Source organism: Arachis duranensis, chromosome 9, assembly GCF_000817695.3.
Source record: "Arachis duranensis cultivar V14167 chromosome 9, aradu.V14167.gnm2.J7QH, whole genome shotgun sequence".
Lineage (NCBI taxonomy): Eukaryota > Viridiplantae > Streptophyta > Magnoliopsida > Fabales > Fabaceae > Arachis > Arachis duranensis.
The window spans coordinates 14,669,082-14,689,976 of NC_029780.3; the positions used below are offsets into that span (position 1 = coordinate 14,669,082).

Genomic DNA, 20,895 nt, shown 5'->3' on the forward strand with positions numbered 1-20,895 from the left:
ACATATTAATTGTTTATAAATTTTCATCTTGATTTTGTTATACATACTAATAACATAATGATTTTCTTTCTCTGGATTTTGTTTCACATATTAATTGTTTATAAATTTTTATCTTGATTTTGTTATACATACTAATAACATAATGATTTTTTTATTACACTTAATTTAATTCAAATTTATTTATTCTAAATTTTTCTTAAATATTAATATGAAATTTATTTTTTAAAAATAAAATTAGTTCCTTAAAAAATAAAAAAAGTGGCTGAACAGACACTAATACTGTACCTGTTGAGTCGCTAGTATTTGTATAGAGAAATGCTTCAATAATGATTACATTATAAATCACTATAAGGGAGGCGCGTAATGGCGGCGGTTTTTTTTATTAGCAGCGATTTTAAACCGCTGCAAAATCAATGACGGGCGGTTCATCATACCGCCAAGGATATTGGTGCCGGCACTAGGTTTGGTGACGGTTTTTAGTAACCGCCGGTATAATCGCCACTAAATTAATATTTCGCGACCATCATGCAAAAAACCACCGGCAAATGCGAGTGACATAATTTTCGTCATGTTTACCGACGGTTCTAAAACCGCCGCTATTTTCTTAGTTGTTTTTGAGTGGACATCCCGGTGTCGTCGCGTGGCTTTCCAACCGCCCCAGTGTCGTTGTCCTCAACCTTCCCCCTTGTCCTGTTGTTTGCCGCTCGAACGTATCCTCTCCCCGCTTACTGGTTCGCTTTTTTCTCCTTTTCTTTATCTTCCAATTTCATCTTTTGTCCTCTTACATGTTTGAATTGAATCATTTTGATTGTTAATCGAATCTCTTTGCACCAGTTTAGTTTAATTACTTGTTCCCAATTCGGTTGCTATTTTTATTTGAACCCTAGTCCCAATTTAAGATATGCATCTTGGTCTTTCAGTGCAACTATCTCAAATTTTGTTGTTGTTGTTGAGTTCCCTTGTGCTTCTTTGTGAATCCCAAAATTTCTATGGTTATATATTGGCTTAGTTCATTTGGCTTTTTAGGAGTGAATTAAGAGAGCATCTTTTGGATCAAGATGGCTTTCAGTTCTGTTTTGCTAACTATATTTACATTGAATGTTTGAAGAACTATACCAGCAAATTTTCATACTTTTATTTTGGGTATTTCCAAGCATAAAACTATCCTCCATGTTATCTATTTTATCTCTTTGATTCACTTATTTCTAGTTCTATATTGTTTAGTTCGCTAACTCATACATTATATTGTAATAGTAGTCAGTAAGTAAATTAACCCTTTTTGGTTCAATAGTAAATCTGAGACCAAACCTATATAAATTACATATATTATTGAAAGTGATCATGCATGATTACTAATTACACAATCCAGTGAGTAGTGCCTAGTGGTAGTTAGAAGCCTTAATAAGCATCTAAGATTGAATCATAAGCTAGCTAGATTCAGTTCTTCTTTATTATATATTTGAAGTGACTTAAGAGCAGTGGTGCACAGATCTAAGACACAATCAAATCAATTAGAAAAAAAAAGACCCCACATTTTGCTTCAATGATATGGACTATGGAGTCACTTAATGCAATATAGGGTCACTGACCCCTTAATTTAGACATGTGCACACTTGCAAAAATTGTAATTATACTCCATGGGGCTCAATATATATATATATATATATATATTTTGAGCCCCATGGGGCTCAATACATTTATTTATTTTGAGACAATCTGCTGATGTTTTCATTCAACCAGCAAGGTTGGACCTATATATGATCACAAATTACTTATCTTATAAAGACAACTATGCTGAATTGTGTTTAATTTAGAAGAGGCAAAGCATGTTTTGTGGTCTACATTGAACATTTAAATTTATTTTCATTTGATAAAATGTGTTTTAGTTTTTACCAGCTTGATGAATCATTTTTTTGTAGACTATGGTGATTGGTTATTCTCTAGGTGTTGGACCTATTCCTTGGCTTATAATGTCTGAGGTAAATAGTAGCGATAACTTAGTAATGATGTAAATGATTCTTTTTTTAAAAAAATTGAGATAGCGAATGTCACATTAATATGTTTAATTATATATGATTCACTCAGATACTTCCAGTGAATATAAATGGCCTTGTAAAAGTATAGCCACTTTGACAAATTGGTTGAATTCCTGGATGATCACAATGACCACAAACTTGCTGTTAACATGGAACAGTGCAGGTTTGTGACTTATGCATGTTTTAAGGTGTAATTCTCGTATGTATACCAAGGCAGAGTAATTTTCTTCACGCAAATTTATCATCACAAAGTAATGATAAACTAGATTGACATGAGATTGTATTCAACTTCTAAGATTCTTGATTATTTGTCAGTAATTTTTCTTTATTTTCCCTTTGATAATGGTAAAAAATATAATTTTAAATGACACTTATAGTACGCATGATCAATTTTTCTTTCTATAGGACACCCCTCACCCTCAAACTAAAAGACTATAAAATCAAATGATTTTTTTTGAAGTTTTCACAATGTAATAGTTCTTGTCTCAATCAAAGTAATGTAGTAGATTTGGTCATTTAAACAAATTACATAATGGATAATATGAATCTTCCTATCTCTTTCATGCACGGACCACACTTAATTGTAGTAGGACATCATTGTTCTCTGTTTATAAAATGGCATTATATAAATAGAAGCAATTTGAATATTTAATTTTTTTAGTTTTATGTCTGTTATATGCTTTATTATATAGAACAAAATCTCTAAATCTTCAATTGTCATTGTGATTGTGCTAACATAAAAAGCATGAATAAATAATTATGTTCTTGTTAAGGATTTGAATGTACTTGTTGATCAACTTATACTACTATTTTGATTTATTATGTGTTTTGTAGTGAAATTTTTAGTTAGAAAGCTTATATTTGGTAATATATACATATAAATGTGTAGCAGAATCTATTCATTATTTTTTATGGTTCTAAAAATAGAAGAAGAGGACACAAAATTTAGTAGATATCCAGGTAGTAGATCAACATGTATAGGAATATACTTCTATTTTAATTTTTGTCATTGTGAATAGTTAAAGAGTAGTTATAGTTTTATATTAGTTAGTTAATCTTTACCATTTTTGATCTTGTTTTTGTAAGACAAGTCTGTGATGTATCTATATATATTATCGTTGCTACTCATACTAATAAGAACATTAATAATAATACACTTCATTTCATGCAATCTAGTTTAGTCTCATCTTCTCTACTCACTAATTCTCTGATCTCATGTCATCGCAGCAGTTTTTTTGATATTTTAGTATTCTAACACCTCAAAATTTTTTTATTTTTGGTTATGCCAAATATATGCAATGTCAATCACCATTCGTATTGTGATAAGTGTAGAAAATATGTGAACAACCAAAAAATTCTTTTACATACCTAATTAAATAGTTCATATAATTTTATTTGATCTACTTTTTATTTTGCAGTTTGATTTCATGTTTATTATATTGATTTGGAAGATTGATTTTGTACCCTTTATGATGTTGATCATTACCATACTAAATGATGGTAAGATAATATTTTACTGAATGACCTTCATATAGTTTGCTTGGACTGTTGTGTGATTTTTCAATGATATTTTCCTTCACTATTATCCCTTTAGGTACCATTATGACAATATCCAAGGATAGAGTGAAATCATCCCCACAACCTAATAGCTGAAAATTGAGGGAGATATTTGCTACTGGTATTTTGCTTGGAATTTACCTGGCATTAATGACAGTGGTATTTTTTTGGCTTATGAAGGACACTGACTTCTTCTTGGTAATCAATTTAATTTCACATTTTTTTCGGTATATTTGGTTGTAGGTAGAAATCAGGGGATGAGCTCTATTATAAATTTATACATTAGATTCATCTATGAAAAGTTCACATGTTATCACCTACTAGTGAAAATTGTGACAGTTATGACCACTAACTTTCTGTTGTTGCAGGATAAGTTTGGTGTAAGGTCTCTGAGATATAGCCTTGCAAAAATGTTGGCAGCCTTTTACCTACAAGTCAGTATTATTAGCCTGGCACTAATTTTTGTCACTGGGTCTTGCAACTGGTCCTATGTTGAAAGACCTGATCTTCTTTTACTGGGTTCTTTCATGATTGCTCAGCTGGTAATCTTAATTTTTTTTGTTCTCCTCTCAGCAACCTAATATGTAAAGATATGTGTTGGCTTAGTTTTCTTCTTTTGTAACTGAAAATTTTTCTGTAATTGGCAGGTGGCAAATACTCTTGCAGTATATGCTAACAGGAGATTTGCAAGAATCAAGTGAATGGGATGGGATTAAATTGGTGTAATCTGGCTCTACAGTTTAATGACTTATGTGTCTCTTGATTTGTTTAAATTTGTGATTACATATCTATCTATTGTTTATTTAGTATTTTTTTATATTAATATCTCAAGTTTAATAAATATGATGTAAAGAAAATAGCTTATAGTAAAGAGAAATGGTATAAACCATTTGAGTAGTTAATCAGCTTTTTTTGAAGTTCTTGTATAAAATTATGGCGGTTCAAAACTGTCACATTTTTTTTAAAAAAACTACATAAATTTGCGGCGGTTTTAAAACAGCCGCAATTTTTTTAAAAATTCACTCACCAAAATAGCGGCGGTTCTGCAACCGCCGCAAAATTAATTATCTGATTTGCTACAGTTGTGCCAACGGTTCATTAGAACTGCCGCAAAATCAAATCTTCACCCCCTAATAGGCAACGCTTGCAGAATCGCTGGAATTTCGTATCTCTTCTAGTGTTTTAGCTTTAATTTTTTATTACTTTTATATTAGCTTTTGTATTTAATTTTGTCCTTCTAGTGGAATTACTAAAATAAAAAATAACAAGAACAGTAAAAAAATTCACATAAATAAAAAATAATAACATGCAAGAACATTAGAAAAAAAATATTATAAAAGAAAAAAGCAACAAAACTCATCTCATAAATAATAAAATAAAATTAGTAAATAGAAAATAAATTTTTTAATTAATGATCTAATAGATAAAAGTGAAATAAAAAACTAGAATTTTTAGCTTTAGGTGAGCGTGTTATATTTCAAATCACGTTTGTAGTCAAAGAGAAAAAAAAGTAGTCAAACAAAAAGTAAAGTAAAATAAAGTTAAACTTGGTTTGGTAAAAAATTTTAAAGAAGTGTTTGTGTTTTTTCTTATTTTAGATTTGGTAAATAAAGAAGACCATGTGCTTGTACTTATAATTTTTAAAAATAAAAATACTTTTGAAAACTCTTAAGGTGAAATTTTTAAAGATGACTTGTACTTATCAAAATTAAAAAGTCAAATATAACTTCATATATTAGTTGTTATCCAAATTTAATTTTTACATTAATGTATTTTTTAATTTTAAAAATTATTTTATCAAATGTATTTCTTGTTGTTTGTACTTATTGAAAGTTATTTTTAATTTAACGTTAAATTACACAATTGGTCCTATACTTTTAGTGAAATTGCAAATTAGTTTCTATACTTTAAAAGTTTGTAATTAGGTCCCTAAAGAGCATTAAAATTTATAATTTAGTCCCCGTCATTCAAAAAGTGTTTAATTTAACAAAATATTCTCAACATATTCTCTATTTTAAACATGTGAGCTGCACATGTTTGATAATAGGGATTAATTTATAATTTTAGTAAAAATATGGGGACTAAACGTGTAATTTAACCATTTGAAAATGACCAAAAGCTTCCTAGGATATCTGAACCCACCCCGCCCCTTTCCCAACTCTCTCACTCTCACTTTCTCACTTTTCAAAATGGCACCCCAACCCCAGTGCTCTCTGTCTCTCACCTCGCCTCACCATCACTGTGCCTCTCGCCTCCGTCGCTGCGCCGAATCCACTGATAAATTGAGTTGCTATTTTTATGTTGATTTGTTGTTATTTTCTTTTTAGACATCGAATTATTTGCTTTGAGCATGTTTGGGATTGGAATTGTTCTCTTCCATTTATCGGTGTTCAGTATTGAGATTGGAAAAGAAGAAAAAGTCCTAGGATGAGAGAGGCAATATGGAGAAAGAAGGCGAGACCCAACTCTGAGCACAAATACGATGGATTCGGCGCGCGATGGTGAACCGAGGTGAGAGACAGAAAGCGTTGGGGTTGGGGTGTCGTTTTGGAAAGTGAGAGTGAGAGAGCTGGGGAGGGGCGGGGTGGGTTCAGATAGCTTAGGAAGTTTTTGGTCATTTTCAAATAGTTAAATTACACGGTTGGTCCCCATACTTTCACTAAAATTGTAAATTAGTCCCTATTGTCAAACATGTGTAGCTCACATGTTTAAAATAGACAATATGCTGACAATATTCTATTAAATCAAATACTTTTTAGACGACGGAGACTAAATTCTAAATTTTAATTCTCTTTAGAGACCAAATTATAAACTTTTAAAGTGTAGAGACTAATTTGCAATTTCACTAAAAGTGTAGGAACCAACGGTATAATTTAATTTAAATTTAATTTACCAAATATACTATAACTTTTAAAATACTATCTTTTAAAAATGAATTTTTATAAACTACTTTTAAAAATTTAAAGTTCTATCAAATTAGTTTTAATAAGCATAAGCAACAAGTCTGTTTGATAAAATAATTTTTAAAATTTAAAAATATTATAATAAATATTAATATAAAAATTAAATTTAAATATTAATTAATATATGAGATTATATTAAACTTTTTAATTTTTATAAATACAAATCAATTTTAAAAAACTTTTCTTGAATATTTTTAAAACACCCGTAGCTTTAATTTACCAAATATAAAACCTGGTGTGCTCAAGCACCTCCTCACAAATTTTTTATCAAACAAAATCTTAGTAATGTAGTGTTGTATTTATAGATAATTGTAAGCATTAGTTAGTGAATAATTCATTTTTCTCTTAAAATAGAATACAAACATTCAGATTCACTTCTGACACTTCAAGCTCCATTTCTCCTTTCCTTCTCTACTGAAGTCTCTCTTTTTCATCTTATTTATTTTCTCTTCACATCATTTCTCCTTTTCTTCTCTACTGAAGTCTCTCTTTTTCATCTTATTTATTCTCTTCACATCCAAACTCAGGCTGTTTTTTTTCTTATGGAAAATTGGAAACAGCTAAAATGATACACCATGAAATGGAAGAAACATCTAATATTGCACTGCTATGGGTCAGAGACAAAACGCAACTTACGTTTTGTATTTGTTTATTTGTTTATTTTTTTAAAATACACTAAACGTAGCTTATGTTTTGGGTTTTTTATTTTTTTTAATTTCAGTTTAAGACTAAACGCAAGGTGTGTTTTAACAAGTCAGAAAAAGAAAAATTTTTTGAAATCCACAAAACTTAACTTATGTTTTGTTAATGTCAAAAAATTTTTCTCGGAAGCCCCAAAATGCAGGTTGCATTTTGTACACAAAATAATATTTAAATTCACAAGTTTACCTATAAATACGAAGTCCGGTTTTATTCATGTTCATCTTCACTTCTCCTCTTGCTCTTTCTTGCATAAAGTCTTTAGTGGGGTATTTTTTTGGCAGATAACTGTGTCAAAAAAATAGAGTTAGTTAAGGCTGAAGTTATGGAAGGTGTTACAAACTTGCAAGTATATTATAACGGTGAGGTTATAAGAAACACACATGAAGGAGTGACTTTTGTTTGTGAATGTCCGTTGTCATTTGTCATTCCATGTACCATGAGTTTTGTCGAGTTGCAAAATGGTCTTTGTAATAACATTCAAAACCACATTTTGAAAAGGGTGAGCAATCTTTTATACAGAAGTCTTGTGCAAGTATTTGGTGGGTTAATACAGTTTCAAATAATGTCTATCACTGACGATGCCAGTATACAACAGATGTTGTATATTTATCAACAAACCCGATCTCACGTGCCGATGATAGAGCTGTACGTTGAGTTTGAACAGCAGTCGGGGATGAGTATGATTGGCGACGAGATCAATGTTGATGAGCTCGGGGATATAGATTGGAAAGAAGATAATAATGACAGTGAAGACGAATTTGAAGCTAACTATGAAGTCGATGACGAAAACGATAACGGAGACTTGGCAGGTAATCCGGCGGTGCAACATGAAACGAATGCGATTGTAAGCCAGCACCCGTTTGGTGTTCCGTCTTTTATGCAGACTCTAGATCTCGAAGCCATGCATGCTCCGAAATTTCCTGAGTATGAAAATACAGGTATGTCATAATTATTAATTGAAGTTTTCTATAGTGGTTATTTTATTTGCCTTGTCTGACTGATGGCGGTGCGCATGTCGTAGGTGAAGGCAACGTTGCGTCGGAAGATTGCGAGTTTAGTGTCGGAATGGAATTTGATTCGAGAGAGTCGGTGATATCTGCAATCAAAAGCTACACCATATCTAGAGAAGTTGATTGCACTGTGTATGAGTCTGAGGCGCAGACATTCTATGCGAAATGCAAGGGGTATGGTGCAGGGTGCGACTGGCTTATCCGAGCTAGCTTGATTCGAAAAAAAACTTGTTGGGAGATCAGGAGATACAATGGCAAGCACACGTGCGACTGGCTTATCCAAGTTAGCTTGATTCTTCACTTTTACTTCTTCAACTTTTTCCTTTTACTCTCGTTTCACTCCCATTACTCCTATCTGCGTTTGGTTTTCGTTTTTATAAACAAATTTACCATCCTCCATGACGTGTGTCACACATGCAGCTAAGGTGGCTACCAAACGCAACCTCCGATTTGTTTTGGTAGGCTGACAAACGCAACCTGCGTTTTGCCTACTCCAAAATTAGTCAAAAATAAAGCTATTTTCATGCAGAGGACACAGAGCCACATTTCGTTCTTTGATTGCTTGGGCCTAACAAACGCAGGCTGCATTTTGCAGCGTATTCCTCTTCCTTGTTTTTCGTCCCTGCCAAAACGTTACTTGCGGTTTGTGCTCTCTAACAAATGCCAGCTCCACATTCATGCATAACACACTATACATCCATATTTTACCAATTTACCATTTTCTAATCCATTTACAAATTAATTTCTGCCAAACTCACACAATAAAATTAAGGAGTTGCTTTGCCTCAACCATAACTCTTTATTATTCAGTCCCATATCAGTATAATGCTCCAAGCCTTAATCCGTATAACACTTATACGAGAGTCATATAAAAATAATTACCTTATTTCGGGACAAAATTTTATATACCAAAAATTTGAGTGATATTCTAAATATGAGATTTCTCATGTTTTTTTTTTCTTAATTTAGAGGAGCGTTCAAAATTTAGAAAAGATTGGGATAAATTTTATATTTTCTTGGTAATTTTTGAAAAGTGAATCTGTCAGGAAACAAATTTCATATTTTTATTTTTAATTATTTAAAAAAATATTTTTAAAAAATGAATTTGTTGAGAAGCATTGTAGTTTCCAAATGCATTTGAAAAAGGAATTTATTGTGTGCAAATTGCATTTTCTTAAAAAAATCCCATCATTACCAATGGTAAAAAGTGAATATGCTAAGGTTAATTGTATTTAAAAAGTAGGAAAAATTATTCTAAATAACCCTTAGGAAAGATTTAATTATTAAAAATAATTTTTAATACTGAAATTATTAAAAAATATTAATAATTATAATATTTTAAAAGAAGATCAAATTTTTTTATAAAAAAAATTATTTTTTAATTATTTTCTTATTTATTTTTCATAATCTTTATAAGGATGATTTCTATTTCTCCTAATCTCAATCTTTATAATCATTTATTTTTTCATTTATGCAGTGTTCCATCATTTCTTCCTCTCATGGGGTATACTAATTAGATGTGATACTTAGATTTTCAATCAAATATATAACCTCTAATTTTATACTATTTTAAATTTTAATAATAATTTTAAAAGTATTATCTTGTCAAAAATGATACTTCTTAAATTTATTGTGGATATATATACAACTAAAATCACCAACAGTTGGATAAAAAAACTATAATACTATAGATTCAAGAATCACAAATCTCAAATAGTAAGGTAATGAACTTAACCAATCTTATGTTAATTTTTATGTTAACTTGTTAATTTAAATCTATCATAGTCAATATTAATCGAAAAAGAAAGTACACAACAGTATAAATAGAACTGGAATAAATCTCTCATATGTAGAAGAATTCATTACATTTGAATTTGCATAATGTTACTTCTTAGATGTTCTTCTTCTCCAAGGTTGCTTAGAGTTTAGAATCACAACCACTTCCTTTTATTCCTCCAAAACCGCATAAATGAAAAAAAATAAATGATTATAAAAATGGCCAAAATTTTAGAAACAATGAAAATTATTGTTATAAAAATTATGAATAAATAAAAAATAATTAAAGATATGTTTAACTTTTATAAAAAAAACTTGGTCTTTTTATACATTATAAATATTAATTTTTTAATAATTTTAGTATTAATAATTTTTTAATAGTTTTTAGAATAATTTTAGTATTAATAATCTTAACGATCCTCTTAGAATAATTTTTTCTAAAAAATATTAGTCTAAACAAAATGGAAATAAAACACTCTGAAATATTAGAACATATGATCTTATCCATTAGAGCTTTTCTATTCTTCTAACAAACAAAAATGAGTAAAAAAAACAAAGGCAGTTAGTTTTTTTTTTTTTAAACAAAAAGTTATCCTTATTTATATTTTGCATTTTTTGTACGAGTTTAATCTAATTTATAATTAATTTACTAAGATCTAGATTGGCCAATATAGTTAAGAATGAGCGTCTCTAATGTACTCCTACAAAACAAAATAGCTTCTCAGATGGTCTATAGAATTTATTTAGTATTTTTTAGTGAAGTTGAAGGCTGAATTTTTAGAATAAAGGAGCCTCGGTTCGCATTTTGTTTTTCCTGCTGGAATTAGATAACCCCCACTTTCTCCTAGAAAGTTCATATTATATCTTAAAATCCAATTACTAAGATTAAAATGATTCATGACTCTACAAATCGCATGTTCCGAGAATTCACGCTTTCTTCTTGAAGTTTGTGCTATATCTTCACCCAACTAGTGAGAAGATTAAAATGACTTATGATACCACAAATCACATGTTCTTGCAATGACTACTACTATTTTTATCCTTACATTATACATGAATCAATCACCTAATGAATATGTTATGTTATATTACACTTACATATATTGGGTCTCTAGGAATTTATTTCTCAGGAAACTTTTCTCGTACCTACTTTTACTTTTATCATTCATCCACCTCATAATGTCTTTTAAGTGAAGTAATAATTAAACCTCACTCTTTACTAGGTCAAGCTGTAGAGCATCCTCCAAAATTGTTGTTTATTCAAGATATTACTGATAGTGGAAATATTTATCACAAAGTGGTTAGAGAGTATTTTATCAGCAGCTGCTAAACTAATATATAGTATGTGCGTGAACCATAAGGCTTGAGTTTTGCCATTTTCTAATTCAAGGCACATCTTTATCTTTCTTTTCTCTTCTTTCTCTGAACTTGAACAATCTCCAGGCAGCTACTCTCACTACACCTTTATCATGGAAAAATAATTCTGTTCATGCATTTCTAGACTTTCCAGATAATTACATAAGAGTATATATTACTAGTTTACATTCTATCTTTTATCCACAAGACCATTATAAAAAATAATATATTTTAACATGAATGAAAAACTTAATAGAGAAGTTAAAACATTTGAGAAAAAACCCCAAGAAAAGTGTCGTTAGTATATTTCATTTATCAATCTTCCAAAGAAATGCTCGAGAAAATTAGCTAGTCTTTCCTTTAAAAATAAGACAAAAAAGTATTAGCCACTTAGGAATTTTCAAAAAAAAAAAATTGCATAGGATTTCTTACAAGTGACAGACCTGTTCCCGGCAAATGAAGTGAGATTCAACTACATTGCTATAGAATAACTTGTCTAACTTAGAATAAAATGAAAAAAGAAAATAGATACACTAAACTAACATAGATTAAGATGATATAATATACAATGTCTCAACAGATTTGTTTTTCTATTAACGTCCAAAAGATTAGTTTAATCATACAAAATTAATATCTTAATATCATAGGAGTACACAAACGAATAAAGATTTAAAGAAAATGAAATGAATGAAGATTGAATTGAAAAACAAAACTACGTTTCCAAAACAAAAGAAAACATTTATGACAAAAAAACATGCATAAAAGAAACGCGCAATTTTTGGTATCACATCGAGCAGCTTCAACGAAAAATTATTTAACTATAATTTTCCTAAAAAATAATTAACTACAGAGCAGAGGATTCAAAACCACTTTACATTGTGGTAAAATGCTGAGAAGCTATGGTGGTAAAATGCTGAGAAGCTGGTCAAAATTTGTTCACAGAAGATTTCTTTATCTACAAAATGGGCACACAAAAGCTTATATACACCAACCCTGCAATATCAAATCAAGATTACCCTATTTGAATCAGAAATATAGATTAAAAGAAATAAAGATTAATCCTGATCTTGATATATCATTTTAGATCAGCTCTAGTTTACCTTTTGTAGATGGATAGCCCGGTACAGGAGATCAACAGAAAAGAAACCCAGTAGGATGGCAAAAACTAGCAAAATTTTTCAATACATAAGATGCTATCTAAAAACAAGGCTTCCATTTTGCTGTATTCTCAAATTTTCTATTAGAGACTTGTAGAATGATTTGAGTTCCTTAATATCAGCTTCCTACAAACAAATTGTCAAAATTACAAAATGTTTAAAATAAAAAAAACAACAAAAAAAATCAAAAGTTCTCTTACCTGCAACTTTTGGCCATACTGCTCTGCCAAGTGTGGAGGACAATGTGCAGAGGAGAATCCTTTTGAGACAAAATGAACTAAAAATTCGTTCCCAAATTTATCAAACATAACCTTTTGAGCCAAGACAATTTCTCCAAACAAAATATGCTGAAATACAAAAGGGTAAAAGATGAAAATGAATACGTAAAGTAAGCATAAAATGTTAATACTAGGTACCACAACACAAAATCTACTAATTAAGTAATTATCCCATGAACAGTTTTTTTTGTTTTCTAAATTAAAACTTTCCTTTCACAAGCCACAAAAAAAGAGGGACGGGAGATGAGAAATCTTTCCAAACAACAAAGACAGAGCGACTTGAACATGCAATCTGCAAAATGAGTCTAATAGAAAAAAGCCCTGATAGTAATCATGAGTTTCCAGTTTACGTTGAAAAGTTAAAACAATAAATCTAAAAGCAAATGATAAACGAATATTTCTGTCCACAATCATGAGATGAGAAGCTGAACTCAGTTTTTTATTAGACATATGGCTTGTATCTGTGCATTATATACAAGTAACAAAGTAGCAAAAATCATCATATTGGAAAATAGATCATAACAATTAAATGAGTTACCAAAAGAATGTATAAAGTCTTACAGTGTTGGCATCATGAAACTCAAACGATCTGTCTAGCACACTGTACAAGCAGCAATTTATTGCAAATGTCTGAATCATGAAATTCCGAAATCCAGGTACCTGTAAACAACTGATAACTTAATACGACAACAAGAGTGCAATTCTAAGTCAAACTCCAGAATAAGTAGGAGTGAATGGAATCAACCTTTTCTTCATATGGCTGGCCACACCAATCTTTGATCAATCTAATAAAAATCTGTACACAAGCCTAAGTTATGAAAACAAAAAGTGAGAACCATACTTTTAGATTATACATCTCATAAGCATTAATCAAGGAAAATAAGAAGAAATAAATATGCATACCTTTCTAACAAGAATATCCTTATGATTACAGGAAGAGTACAAAAGCAACTGCATTATTTGATCCAGGTATTCTCTACTTTGGGGGGAAAGAAAAACAGAAGAAAGATTGTGTGTAGCAACAACATGAAGAAACGAAAGGAATGTTTGCTGAAGTTCTTGCAACTCACGAACTTCCTACGGAAAACAAAGGTGCACAATAAGTTCATTGCATCACACATACCAAACCTAATGCATAATAAGTTCATTGTATCGCATATCACACACATACACTAAACGCGAGTGTTTTAGAACCACCAGGGGGAAAAAAGTTAAATTAGAAATCCAAAAAGATACATTTCTGCATTGGATTTCGCATTCAAGTCAGCAGAATATAGCTAGTAAGAATAATTTGATACTACATGACTCTAAGGTAATGACTTGGATTAAGACCTGGTTCTTGGAATTCTAAAGAAACTACAATAACTATCATAAGGATGCTAAAATGTATATTCTCTATAAGCCATGTTGATTCAATTAAAAATGTTCCTGAATGTCAAACTAACATTTCTGTCCTCAATTTTACCAGGCATAAATACAAATATACAAAAAAGCAGCTCAGTGCACAAACTTATGATTGGAGAAATTACTTTTAGGGGAAACTCATCAACTTGTCCATACCTCGGTTATTGCAGTTACAGCACCAGGGCCTAAAAGTAATGCATCTCCTGCAATAACACTGAGTACTCTACCAGCAACAGCTGGAAATGATTCTTCCAAAATGTCATGCACTGACGTATTGAACTTGCACATCAGTTGATTCAGTAACAAAAGAAACCCAACCATCTCCTTTGGCTGCATAAGAAAATTGAGATATCACAATTCTTTCTCATATGTTATGCAGGAAGGAACTAGGAAATAAGTTGCCCTTAAAAAAAGGACAAAAGGCAGTATGCTGAAATGCACAATGCAGATTTTTGTATTCATGGAAAAAATAATTAATAATAAATAAATAAATAAATACATATTAAAATTCAGGTATTGAACACACATCAACTAGAGAAGAACTAAAGCACATAAGTAGTCACAAACAAAGATAATACGATTGAAACATGAAATGTACTAAAGGCCAACTGCCAATTAAGAACTTCAACAAAAAGCCCACAATTAAAGAAAACAATCATTTGCAAGTGCCAAAGAATCTTGAAGATATATATATATAAAAAACGAAGTACCAAAATGTTGGTTGTAAATGCAAAGTATCATTCATACTTTGACACTGAGAACCCAAACTTGGATTACCATAAATGACATACACATATGTGGCTAAACAGGATCATACATTAATAAAGCCCCAAAACAAATTTTAACATCTTGGGCAATGGAACATTATTCCCATTGCCATCTTTATACACCATACTGTTTACATATATATATGTGTGTGTGTGTGTGTGTGTAAACTTCCAAAAATCAATCTCAATGAATGAATAAACACCAATGGCAATGCAAATATGGAATTTAGAATATTTGATCTATAATAATAATAAAATCAAATAATATATGTACCTCACTTTCTGCAAGCAACTGTCCCAATGCCTTTGGTAGGTATGGAAAGACAGATGAACCTAGTGTATCTACCATCCGGTGTATAAAGGATATCACCTACATGCCATAAATGACATGAAATTAGATCATGATACTGATGAATCAACCAACATAAATTAATAAATAAATTATTTTCCCTACTTTTTGTAAAGGAAACCTAATGCATACCTTGCTTCGCAATGATCCTACTTTTGGGAATACAACAAGAACTTGGAGAAGCACATCCAACGTCTACATGGAAAAAATTCAAAGTTTAGCAAGAGTAAAATTAGAGACATGAACACAGAAGTTCCAAAATTAAAGATTCAATGAATACAACAAACAGATAAAAGCATCAAACAAATAAGAAGACTGACATTCCATATCATCTTATACAATTTCATAATAACTGTCATCGGGTCATGGTTAGCAATATCAAAACAAAAAGAAGCACAGGACAAAGCATACTACAGTAACAGAAGTCAACAGTGGCATTTGCAATGGCATGAGCAGGCAATGTCTGAGAGATGTTGAATAGGTACAAAAGTACATCAATATAATTATAGCTCTCCACTTCGTATTATTAATTGCAGCATTCACTCAGGTCATAAACATCATAAGGGCTGGCAAAGCACAAAGAAATAACAAATAAAAACCATCAATTATATGTTGCATGGTAACAATTTCAATTGGAAAACGGTCAAATGTGGATTTCCAACATTGGTTGAATACTCTAGTGGGATCCTTTTAGGGTCCACCTTCAAAACCATGGTGGAATTTCACATTCGACATAGTGAAGTAAATTTTCCAATTGAGAGAATTCCCATGCTGCATTTATTTTTCTTTTCCTTTATTTTATTTTTATGTTTCCTTTTTGGAAGAAATATAGATTTCAGACATCCAAACCAAAACTACAAATTTTTAAGCCAAAATCTTTTCTATAGCATAGTATCCAAAAAGAGGATAGGGAATACACATCTAATATAGCAGTCAGTAAAGACCGAAAAAAATTCCATAAAGTACCTGCTTAAACATGAGACCAATTGTAGGGCGACTGGAGGTTGCAAGACGCTCATTGAAACCCTGGATCAGTTCATCAAAAATTATACAGGAGGGAAACAAAAATGTGAATGTATTTGTCAAATCTATGACTCTACTTAAAAAATCAATGCTCTAAACATTTTGAAATAGCTATGTTTTTAACGAAGAGAATTAATAGCACTGATTAAAGATAACTCTATAGTTTATGCTCAATTGCTTCTTTGAAATGTATAGAGTTGTTTTGAAATAACTAAACAATGTGAATGTACCTGTCAAGTCTATGACTCTACTTCAAAATCAGTGGTACAAACATTTTCAAGTATAGACCTTATTTCTATAGTCTATGGCATGACCAATTGATTTTTTAGTGTTCTCAACAGGGAAAATTATCTAATTGAACATAAAAAGAACCTTAAAAAAAGCACCTTGCTTAGAGAATTAATAGCCATGATGATATGCTGGATGGCAGCAACTTTGACATTAGCCTCCACATTGGTCTTATCGTTAACGAGCAATACTTCAACCTGAGTTAGACACATGAAAAATATAAACATCAAATACCAATGCTTATTATTTTAATCAGATTTCATTTTAGAAAGGCATCCATCCAACTCAGCTATGTTGTTTCTTGAGGACACAAAACTCTCACAATATTAGGTGGAAAAAGAAAAGTAACCTGTTGACAAAGAGGAATGAGCAAAGAAGATAGATAATCACATTGCTTCTCTGGTGGAACATCTTCCATTCCAATCAATAAGCCAATTGCCTATGAAGGGTCACATTCGTTAATAAATAAGAGGATAAACAACCCGAAATTTTGCAGAAATATCCTTATCTCTGAAATCTTAGGAAATCTGATTACCTCAAAAATATGGCTACCATCTTCAGATCTTGATAGCTCGGTTGTGTAATTCATGCTTGTGAATTGGGCAACTGCATCTTGCAGGCTCTGGGAAATCAATATTACAGTCAAATGAATAGAGAAGAAAGCTAGAGGTAGAGGATGGAATAACCAACACAAAATGCATCCACACAGAGGCCATAAAATAATTGCAGATAAAAAGTACAAAGTTGGATAACTCAAAAGTTAAAAAAAATAAAATAAAATAAAAGGAGTTTAACTGCTACCTGCAAAATTGTCTCTATGAAGGGGACAAGCTTCACCCTCAGCAATTTTACAAACCTCAGAAACAGATAACTGGCCCTACGGCTTACATTAATGTTTGGATGATGTATACCTCTATCATCGAGAAATGCAGCAAGAACCATAGGAATATACTGCGTATTATCTTGGATAAACTTAACATATCTTGTTACTGTCTCCAAATACATCAGAGCAACTAGTCTATTAGGGTGGCAAGAAAACTTTGTGGATAGCAGCATTGGCACCACCTCACTCAGCAATCCTTGACCATCCCGAATGGCCTCATCAGTTAGTGATTCCCCAAGTGCATATAAAAGAGAAAGTGCAGCTTCCACCTCCTCAACATTACTACTGTTGGATGAAGTTGAAATGACATTTGCCAACAAATTTCTGATGAACAAATGGGTCACACCTGGTGCTACACGGCCAACACTACGAAGTAGAACAAACAAGTCCTTCCTAAAATCAACCATTCTATCTTCCTCCTCTTTCCCAATTTTGTCCAACATGTCAATATTAGAACGGTATTCCGGATCATAACGAATCAACACAGAGATGAGTTCTAATATTTTTCCAACATGAAGCAGTTGCTTCTCCCCCAAAGGTGTAATGCTTTTCATAGTAGCAACATAACTTGAAAGAAACTGTACAACATTGAACGTGGCATCCAACTCACTGTCCTTCATTAAATGGAAAACAGAGGGCAAAACTTCATCCAAAAGCTCCATGGAGATTCCTCTACCCTCAGAATCTATTCGTTTAAAGCAATCCAACAACTCTGTGGCATATCCTGTAAGCAAGACAGCAATATCAGAGACTAATTCAGCATTGGCATCGTCAACCACGAGCCTAAACAGGCGACTGATTTGAAGGCTCTGCAACAATGCCAGCTTTGACCGCGGTTCAATCCTCTTGGAAACAACTGCCGTCAAGCACTTAATCGCCGCACTGCGAAGCCTGTCGCCCACTCCAGCAGCCAAAACCAAATCAAACAACAAAGCACCAAAAGCATCATTCACAACCAATCCAATATCAATCCAAGAAATAAACCTCCTCATGGATTCCAACACCCCAACACAAACCTCTTCATCAACGTTCCTATACATGGAAACAATCTCATACCACGCTCTAACTATCTGACCTACACACTGCTCCCTCATTGCATCCTTTACCCGTGTGGCAACAGATATATCCTCCGGCGTTCGCGGGTAATCTAAACTAATCAGTTCATCATCAAGCGCATTCAAAACCCTACAGAACATATCTATAACCATCTTCCCTTTATTTAAGTGCGGGAAGAAATCAACAAACACGGACGACCAAATCAAAGGGTACTCAAAGTAAATCAAAGTAACAAGAACCTGTGCAAGCTTGTTCTTTACAAAAGGGGGTCCTTCCAAAACCCTAGTCGCGCTGTTATTGGCGCCAACACCTTCGAGGCACACTATGGAAAACACTGAATGCCTGATCAATTGCTTCTCTTGAGGGTTCATTGAAGAGTAGCGAGACACAATGGCCTCGTGCAGAGTCTGCAAGCACCAAAACTGAACCTGGATTAGGTTTGAGAAGCAGAGTTTCTCAATGCACATGCTGCAAATCGATGGCTTCGCCTTTATTTGTTCACAAAAGGTTTTAGCTTGCTTTTTTAAACTGTCATCTATGGTTCCTGATTCATCGAAGTTGATGAGAATGGCTTTGTCAAGATCATCCATGATTTTATGGTGACTTTGACGAAATAGAAATGGCCGAATGGAATATTTATAGGAGATTTTAAGTGTTAGGGCTTTTGATTCTGTGATTTTTAGAATCTGTGATTCAAGGCTGAGGGTACTTATAGGTTCCAGATGACGGTGAAATGTATTGGTCGGACGAGTTTGGATTGAGGGTACAATTTTATAGGGTTTTTTTACATTTTTTTATTTTTTTTGTGAACATAAGAATATTTATTTTGATCGTGGAAAAAAAAACGGGTCACAATAATGGCAACTTGAATGTGATAACTTTTAGGGTCCGATTCAGTGGAAATTTAAGTCGCCCCCATTCAAGAATGCCATTACATTCTCTACTCGCGCTTTATGAAGCTCAAGTTATTTCCCCAACAACCATAAAATAAAAGTTAAGGTTTAATAACAAAGTTAGTTTGGTCTAATTATTAAATTACTAATCTCGTTAAACGGGATTCGATTTTTTTTTGTGCCGTAGAAAATTAAAAAAAATTAAGGTTTAATTAATATGTATTTTATAGATGCATATTAATATTAGGGTAATTTATGATTACCCAATTTTTAAATTGGTTCTCGAAAAAATAAATTAATCAAAAATGTCCCCCAAAAATTTAAAAATGATAATATTAGTCCTTTCGTCTTTCTTCTATTCATTCCGTCAGTGACGCCGTTAAATCTTGCTTATGTGGCCGTCAATGTGTCATATCATCATGCCAGGTTAGTGCAGAATGGCTGATGACAAGATATGTTTTGATATTTATGTCAAACTAGTCCTAAATATGTAAACCCTAATCCCTTCTTCTTGTTAAATGCCATTGTTGCTGCAGCATCAAATTGATTCTGCATAGGCTGAAATTGTTGTTGAACTGCATCATGAGTAGCGTAAGTGGGGGTCGCAGTTGACAACTGTCGCAATCACACGGAAGCAATGCTTCGACTTCTTCATTGCACTGGCAGAGGAAGAACACGGACCAAGTGTGCTTTTGTGGGTTGAAGACAGTGATCAAGAAGTTTGGGACAATAGATAATCCAGATAGATTGTTCCATGCTTGTCCAAGATACCGGGTGAGTTATAAATATAGTCTTCTTCAAGCTCTTAATTAGTTGTGTGGGATTTTGAGATTTTTGTAACCTAATGTTTTGCAAAAGGGCAGCCACTGCAATTACTTTAGGTGGGCTGAGGATGATGAGTATGAAGGATTAGATGGTGCAAAGGGAAATATTAAAACTGATGCAGAAATGGAGAGTGATGTTGTTGTCTTGAACCATAACCTATCATGGAGAATGATGAGCTTAGAAGCTGAATATAGTCTTCTTCAAGCTCTTAATTATTTGTGTGGGATTTTGAGATTTTTGTAACCTAATGTTTTGCAAAAGGACAGCCACTGCAATTACTTTAGGTGGGCTGAGGATGATGAGTATGAAGGATTAGATGGTGCAAAGAGAAATGTTAAAACTGATGCAGAAATGGAGAGTGATGTTGTTGTCTTGAACCATAACCTATCATGGAGAATGATGAGCTTAAAAGCTGAAGTTAGAGCACTTAGGATGCAACTGTATTTTGGATTAATAGTTGTGATTGTGCTTTTTATGATTATGTGTATGTTCTTTAGTGCCAAGTGAAGCAGTTATTGTGAAATTGTGGATGTTGTGAACCTTCTTAGTTTGTTGTTATTGTATATGAACAA

The 20,895-nt window shown here is 32.1% G+C and overlaps 1 protein-coding gene and 1 pseudogene across 2 annotated transcripts; one reads left to right on the top strand and one right to left on the bottom strand.

Annotated features, from left to right (window-relative positions):
* The first annotated feature begins 3,331 nt into the window (after positions 1-3,331).
* On the top strand, positions 3,332-9,785 carry LOC107464823 (uncharacterized; annotated as a pseudogene).
* Positions 9,786-12,331: 2,546 nt separating this feature from the next.
* LOC107464876 (exportin-T) lies at positions 12,332-19,386 on the bottom strand. 2 transcript variants are annotated; one of them, XM_052254105.1, is made up of 14 exons: positions 17,468-19,386; positions 17,202-17,288; positions 17,016-17,105; positions 16,765-16,863; positions 16,322-16,381; positions 15,488-15,550; positions 15,281-15,376; positions 14,396-14,569; positions 13,739-13,912; positions 13,581-13,631; positions 13,397-13,495; positions 12,758-12,904; positions 12,501-12,683; positions 12,332-12,393 (listed from the first exon to the last, which is right to left on the bottom strand). In XM_052254105.1, exons 1-13 carry the CDS (start codon positions 19,193-19,195, stop codon positions 12,594-12,596), a joined length of 2,958 nt encoding a protein of 985 aa, XP_052110065.1. In that variant the 5' UTR covers positions 19,196-19,386; the 3' UTR covers positions 12,332-12,393; positions 12,501-12,593. The 2 variants fall into 2 exon arrangements, with proteins under 2 accessions (XP_052110065.1, XP_015939316.1); XM_016083830.3 differs by having other exon boundaries at positions 13,581-13,643; positions 17,468-19,385.
* Positions 19,387-20,895: the final 1,509 nt, after the last annotated feature.

Coding starts and splice junctions, on each gene's coding strand:
- LOC107464876 (XM_016083830.3), bottom strand. CDS start 19,195: ATGGATGATCTTGACAAAGCCATTCTCATCAACTTCGATGAATCAGGA. Junction 15,551..16,321: donor TTGGTCTCATGTTTAAGCAG/GTACTTTATGGA, acceptor TTTTCCATGTAG/ACGTTGGATGTGCTTCTCCA. Junction 13,913..14,395: donor CTGTAACTGCAATAACCGAG/GTATGGACAAGT, acceptor TGTTTTCCGTAG/GAAGTTCGTGAGTTGCAAGA.